Source organism: Cardiocondyla obscurior, linkage group LG04 (assembly GCF_019399895.1).
Source record: "Cardiocondyla obscurior isolate alpha-2009 linkage group LG04, Cobs3.1, whole genome shotgun sequence".
Lineage (NCBI taxonomy): Eukaryota > Metazoa > Arthropoda > Insecta > Hymenoptera > Formicidae > Cardiocondyla > Cardiocondyla obscurior.
Genome location: NC_091867.1, coordinates 156,781 through 163,543, shown reverse-complemented (window position 1 = coordinate 163,543; position 6,763 = coordinate 156,781). Strand labels below are relative to the sequence as shown.

The following is a 6,763-nucleotide window of genomic DNA, read 5'->3' as shown; positions in this document are numbered from 1 at the left end:
AAATTTTTTTTTTTAGGTTTTATCCACGGAGAAACCCGGAATCACGGCAGCAGTAAAGAATCTTTTTTTTTAGCGCTATCGGAAATCGCGTGTAACTCAAAAAATATTTAATTTTTTTCTTCAAAAATTTTACTGTGAATTCTTAAAATATGTATAAATATACCATTAAAATTTTAAAACAATTGACATAGTACTATTTTTTTTTTATTCCCAAAAATCGCCTTTTTTTTAGGCTGTCACACTAATAAGTGTGCCCCTTAAGAAAATGGACCAATCAGCTTTCATATGCTATTCTTATGCATACATTTTATATGTGTTGGCCCAAACGTTGTTATCCCAATACACTGAGAGAATTAAGCATTTGTTAATAATATCATTGTTTCTTCCCATTACGCATAACATATTGTATTTGCATGTACGATTAGACTCTATATAAGCGATTTAATTTACTTGACAGTCCGATGGCGAAAATAGAACTTTACATATGCTCTTTTCTCTCAAATAAAGAAATTATTTTAAATAAAAATATGAACTTGTTATTTTCACATGATTAAATTACTTTATTAAATATTTATCAAGATTGCAAAGATCACATGACTATGTTATTCTATGTAGAATAACATAGACTTTGTCCTTTCTTAAACACATATTTATGATGATAAACGTTTGCTTCTTGCTTTGTATTTTTTTCCTTCTTTCTGCAGCCCTCACAATTTTTCAATATCTCCACTTTGCCATTTATAAGTGAGGAATGTTATATCTACAGCCTCCTCTCAATGCAAGTACCAAATGCAACACTGAGCCACCCTGGACTTTATAATCCTGAGCAGTCTTTTCATCATTCCTGAAACAAAGATATAATCTTGCTGCTTAATACCGCTTTTGACATTTATGTTTAATATTAGTTACTCACGCATGTTTTAATAATTCCGCAAGATCTTATATTAATATAAAATTTTTTTAATTTTTCTAATTTCAACCATTATACTTTACTTTGAACAAAATAGATTAAATCTATTTTTTTAAGTTTATATGTAATTATTCATGATTTTGTTAAGCAAACTTAGTTAATGATTAACAGTGATAGTTAAAGAAAATTGAATTAAGACACAGATGATAGTGTAGCATTCTATCCAATGTACAGTACAGCGTAGAATATATATAAAAATGGATCGAGAAAAGTATAAATTATTACTTGTAATGTTGCAAGTCACAAGAATTCTATTTCTTACAACTAGGGTATAAAATCACTTGTACATACATTTGTTTGCCAGAAAATATTAATCGTTGTTGCTGTGGTGGTATTCCCTCTTTCTCTTCCACTCTTTCTTTAATTCTCTCTACCTTGTCTGTAGGTTCTATATCTATTTCAATCTAAAAAATCAATAAAATTAAATCATATATTATGTATATTAATTGACAATGTTCTTTATATTAGTACAGTTAGATGAACATCAAAACTTATAAATAAGACACATGAAAAATATCATATACTTGATAAAAATAAATTGATTAAAGAAAGATATAATTTTGAATAATTTAAATCCAACAATTTTTTTCATACATCTGTAAGACAATAAACTAATCAAGTACAACTTTTGTCACGTAGCTTAATAATTTTTCTTAACGTTTTCAATCTAAAAACCTTTAGAACCACAATAAACATTTTTTTTAATTGTTTTTTTCCCTTGCAATGTAAATAAAAGTAGGCCTGTCGCTAAAATACTTTTGTATCCCGACCACGTGCATTGATTAGATCTTACAAATTTGATATGATCTTGTAGTCTGTTCTTGAAATACTTGCCTCCTTCCCTGTAAGAGTCTGAAACAAAAATTCAAGATCAGTATTTAAGTAAATCGGCGGGGATTGAAGGTTCGAAGCGACTTGATTTAAACTACAATAATTACCTTCACTTTTATCAACATTTTTTCGACTATTAACGATTAAATTATCACGCTAGTATCACCGGCTAAAATTCGCCGACGCCGTAGAAAAATCAAACGGCCAAAAAGTTTACGAAATACCGTCACTATTCTAACCTAAATTAATATGGAATTGCAGCGTGTCGCCGTCTATTGGCGTCGAGTGTTATTAACAAAACGTGCTTATATTTACACTCCTTGTACTTCTTTCAGCCGCAAATTAAATTCGAATTAAGAAATTAATGCATTTTTTATTTGTACACTTTGTATATTCGAGCATATATTTATAAAACATTTTTGCAAGTTATACTCCTTTACTAAGTCTCATTTTCCAAAATGTAATTAAATCTAATTATTAAATGTACACTTTTATTATAAATATTTTTGTTAAATATCACATTTTGTGCTGACTATATATTAAATACAATTTAATGTAGCAGTAGTTGTATCATGTCTTATTAAAAATTGTTAAGACAGTGCTATTTGAACAAATACTTGTTATCTTGGAAGTGCATTTGACATAATTGCATCGATAGAAAGTTGTGATTAGTGATGGATGGTGATTTGAATGAGATTCTAACGGTCTGTCATAATTTTTAACTTTTCTTCTTGAGCCAGCAATTGATTTTTTATCTTCTGTAAAAGTTCCTTCTTTACAGAGTCTGGCACAAGTGTGCGAGCTTTACTAGTCACTGCAGACAGCAATGTATCATATGTGATATCGTGGCCATGCTCCTTTATGATCTCCTTCGAAATCAACTTTACTTGATCCCGCCATCCACACTCAACCAGTCTGCGTCTCAACAGTTCTTTCAGTCTGCAAAGAGTTTCACAAATATTAAGTATTTTGTCTGAGTTGCTGAACAATTAAATTTGTTTGGGAACTTTTTTCTTAAATCAATACTTCATTTAACATCAAATAATACAATTTGAATCATAAAAATCATAATTAACAATGATCTTGGTGTACTAAATTGTTTACCCGTCACGATCTCCAACCATGACCAATCTCTGGTGGAGTGTCTTCATCAATAATTTTGCCTACGTAACTTAATTACAATTCTTCCTTCTTATAAACGGTTATGTCGCTTAACCTCTGGTAAACGAAAACAACATTAATGAAAGTGTTAAGAGATTTGTTCTTTCCAGCTGCACCTGCTGCACTGCTGAACTGGTGTAGTAAGTTAAAGTGAAAAAAAGTATATTTGTTTTACGGCCGTAAGAATTTCTCTTGGAACTTCTAATATGATTGGCTAATTTCTTACGGCTTAAAGCTTACTACAGTAATGTAGATCGGGTCTTTTCGATTTGAAATAGACGACGACGAAGAATTTTTATTGTTAGCTTTTTTACAATTATGTTTAGTATGTAAATTCCGACAAAGAAATATAAGTAAATGATCTTTAAAATCAGTGAGTTCTTTGTTATATAAATACGGGTAATTACGCACTAAGGAGATAAGCAGAGCATCTCCTTCAATTTCATTTTGCTGGTCTATTTCATCCTCAATATTTTGCAAACCAAAACTGTTTTCATTATCCACATATAAATTTTCAATATATTCAGTATTAGAATAATATTTATGATCCATTTTTTACTATTTAATTTTTTCATCAAACAAAATAGAGGTTAGAAACCTAATAAACTGCCAAAATGACTGGAAATATAACGACATCTTGGCATGGATCTTTTGCATAATACATAAAAGTTCGTTCTTAAGGCTCGTCTACAATGGCAGTAACAAACGGACGTAAAGTCGTAAGTTTTAAGAAAATAACCAATTATATTACATCATTCTTTTAGAATTATGATACAATTGGTTACTTTCTTAAAACTTACGACTTTACGACCGTTTGTTACTGCCATTGTAGAAGAGCCTTTACGTATTTTTCGTCCCCTTATGCATTAAGCTTTACGCACTATGCAATATTCGCATAATGAATGGTGGGGATGAAAATAAAGAACTCTGATTGGATGATATCTTTATGCGTTATGCGTTATGCAAAAGTGTGTGCGCTGGCCTTTATTCTATCAATGTAAAAAAAGACAGAACGACATTTGTGTCGATTGTGTCTACTAAAAGGAAAGCTGCCATAATAATGCTATTTCTTTGCATTGTGTAATAGGCTTTACAGACTACATTTAAACCCAGGGCTGATTTAAACCAAAACATTTGCTAGTTCTTTTGATGAAGAACTGGTTAACCTTAAACTCGGAGAAACAGTGTATACACAAGAAGAGGAGATTGTGCCGATATCCTAAAACGGATAGATGCACATAAAAATAGAAAAGAAAAAAAAAAGAAACAATGTATGTATGTATGTTTGTGTGTGTGTGTTCTTGTAAATATATTTTTTGTTATGTATGTTACTGATATAAATAATTATGTTTTAGATCATGGCACGAGCATTAAATCATATTCTTTATAAACGACATTTGATCACCCATATGCAAAATGTTTCATATTGTTTTAATATTGTTCCTAGCATTAAACACAATGTTTGCTACTCAACAAAGAAATCTGTGACTAAAATTGAATCTAATAAAACTAACAATCAGGTACAAATTGGTACTGCAGAAGTAGGTAAATTTCAATTACTTATTATTGTTGTATAATTACAGTTTTATTTTATTGACTTATTTTTCAGTTAAAGAAAATCTAAAGTCTGCTGGATTTCTTGGAGTAATAATTGGTGGCATTGGGGTTACAACTTTGATATTGTATGCTTTATTTTCTGAACTGTTTTCCAACAAAAGTCCATATGCTGTTTATAGCAAAGCTCGTATTCGTTGCATAGAACATCCAAAGATTACAGATATTCTTGGAGCACCTGTGAAAGCTTATGGTGAAGAAACACGACATGGACGCAGAAGACACATTGCGTATGTTCAGATAATACTTTTACACTGGTTTTATATAAAATATTGATACATAATCAATTGATGTATGTATAATGAAAATAATTAAAGCTTTAAAAAATATTCTTTTAATTTATTTTTTGAAATATATAATTAATATTTGTTCTTTTAGTCATGTTTATTATATTAAGGATGGTGTCAAGTATATGAGATTGAAATTTTATGTACAAGGAACAAGGAGACAAGGAACTGTATATGTAGAAATGAAGGAAGTAAGTTTGTGATTTTGTTCAATATGTATTTATCTCTCATTTATATATCTAATTTTAATTTCTAATTACAGAATGCATCTGGCAATTATGAATATTCATACCTATATGTTACTGTGAATCATGTTGGAACAATTGTGATAGAAGACAACCAAGTTACATCTAAAACGCAGCAAGATCATCAATCCGCAATGGATTTTAACTTTTTGTTGGATAATCAATGAATGTATAATATAATAATATGTATAACAATATTGGAATACATCCATACGTACATATGTATATAAAGTGTCCGCGATCAAATAGACATATTTTTGGAGGTAGGTACGGCCTATTGAAAGAAATAGGAAAGTCTTATACCATTTTGTAAAATTATCGATTGTTATTGAGAAAAAAAATTAAAATATCGAACGTATAAGCGACAAAGAAACTGTGGATAAATGAACGCGACAAACGACGGCACTTTTATTTCTATTTAATCGCGGATATTCTCTATACTGGGTGAGTCTGATAAAAAGTTTAATATGTTTCTCTTGAAAACGGCTAGAGATAGGAAGATGACACCTTGTTCTCAAACTTGTAAAACAACTAGGGGAACATAATTTGATGACATTGAGTAACCTTAAATGTCCTTCGTTTTTACAATACTAATAAAAAGTTTTTTTTTAATAAGAAAGGGTGTTTCTTTACTCATTCTATCGATAGTGCTAAGTAAGCTGAATAACTTTGATCAAAGTATTTTTTTAAAAATTCAACATTTACGTACTTTAATCCTGGAGAAGGATTTTGTATTCCATTCAGACAATTGAAAAAATAGTGGAATTTACGAATATGTGATAAAACAGGAAGGTTTAACTTTCTCTTAACTAAGTCACTTGTTTAAGAACTTCTACCTCCATAAAGCATATATGCAGATATAAGATAACATTTTAAATATAGCTGTAATCGAAAAGAAAAGTTACTTAAGAATTGTATCACAGAATAATCATTAAAATTCATAATATGCGTATGTTATAGTATTTTTTTTTTGAAAAGAAGTAAAATGTCTATTTAATTTTTACGTTTATATCACATTCTTTGCTTTCTTATTAATAATGTTAATTTTAATAATAGAGTTTCTATGTAATGCAATTTTTCAAGATAAAGATTAACATGTACTAACATAAGCGATAGAAACGTGATGAATTAGAAAACAAAAAAAAACTTCGAGGTCAATAACACAGTCATTAACTAGCGCAATGTCCACTTTGCTATGTGAAGAGGCGTGTCTTGTAATGTTGCATATAAGATGCAATGCCTACGTTCGCATATGATTACTGTTAAATGTCTTTAAAAGTAAACTGAATACTGGCGGGAGATACTTTACTTTGTTGTAACATGGCGACTAATTTTCATTGACAGTCGACCGATATCTCGGCACGGAAACTGACACACTGTTTTAATCATTCGGCAAAAACGCGTTTGGAATGTGCATAGTGATGTTATATCGTAATATATATAAAAATTTTATTTGTGCCAAAAAAAAACAAATTATTATTAGACGGGAATGTTCCACAAGCATTTTTTAAACAGAAATTTTATAACCATAGAAAAATAATACCTTAAAAGTTACATTTTCCATGAGTTGTATATGTACTGAAAAATGATTAATTAAATTTAAAAAATTAAAAAAAAATATTATTCAATATTATTCATATATCGATAATATTATT

General features: G+C 29.4%; 3 protein-coding genes across 4 annotated transcripts; 1 reads left to right on the top strand and 2 right to left on the bottom strand.

The window, feature by feature from the left end:
- Window positions 1-533: 533 nt before the first annotated feature.
- On the bottom strand, window positions 534-2,068 carry Nedd8 (Nedd8 ubiquitin like modifier). The gene is made up of 4 exons (XM_070655989.1): window positions 1,909-2,068; window positions 1,805-1,822; window positions 1,262-1,374; window positions 534-844 (listed from the first exon to the last, which is right to left on the bottom strand). Exons 1-4 carry the CDS (start codon window positions 1,924-1,926, stop codon window positions 739-741), a joined length of 255 nt encoding a protein of 84 aa, XP_070512090.1. The 5' UTR covers window positions 1,927-2,068; the 3' UTR covers window positions 534-738.
- A 133-nt stretch (window positions 2,069-2,201) lies between these two features.
- On the bottom strand, window positions 2,202-3,070 carry E(y)2 (enhancer of yellow 2). The gene is made up of 2 exons (XM_070655988.1): window positions 2,906-3,070; window positions 2,202-2,740 (listed from the first exon to the last, which is right to left on the bottom strand). The coding sequence occupies exons 1-2, from the start codon at window positions 2,950-2,952 to the stop codon at window positions 2,500-2,502; spliced, it is 288 nt and encodes a 95-aa protein (XP_070512089.1). The 5' UTR covers window positions 2,953-3,070; the 3' UTR covers window positions 2,202-2,499.
- Window positions 3,071-3,933: 863 nt separating this feature from the next.
- On the top strand, window positions 3,934-5,727 carry LOC139102177 (mitochondrial import inner membrane translocase subunit Tim21). 2 transcript variants are annotated; one of them, XM_070655904.1, is made up of 5 exons: window positions 3,934-4,237; window positions 4,318-4,507; window positions 4,572-4,806; window positions 4,955-5,054; window positions 5,126-5,727. In XM_070655904.1, the coding sequence occupies exons 1-5, from the start codon at window positions 4,232-4,234 to the stop codon at window positions 5,273-5,275; spliced, it is 681 nt and encodes a 226-aa protein (XP_070512005.1). In that variant the 5' UTR covers window positions 3,934-4,231; the 3' UTR covers window positions 5,276-5,727. The 2 variants fall into 2 exon arrangements, with proteins under 2 accessions (XP_070512005.1, XP_070512004.1); XM_070655903.1 differs by having other exon boundaries at window positions 3,935-4,233.
- The last annotated feature ends 1,036 nt before the right edge of the window (window positions 5,728-6,763 follow it).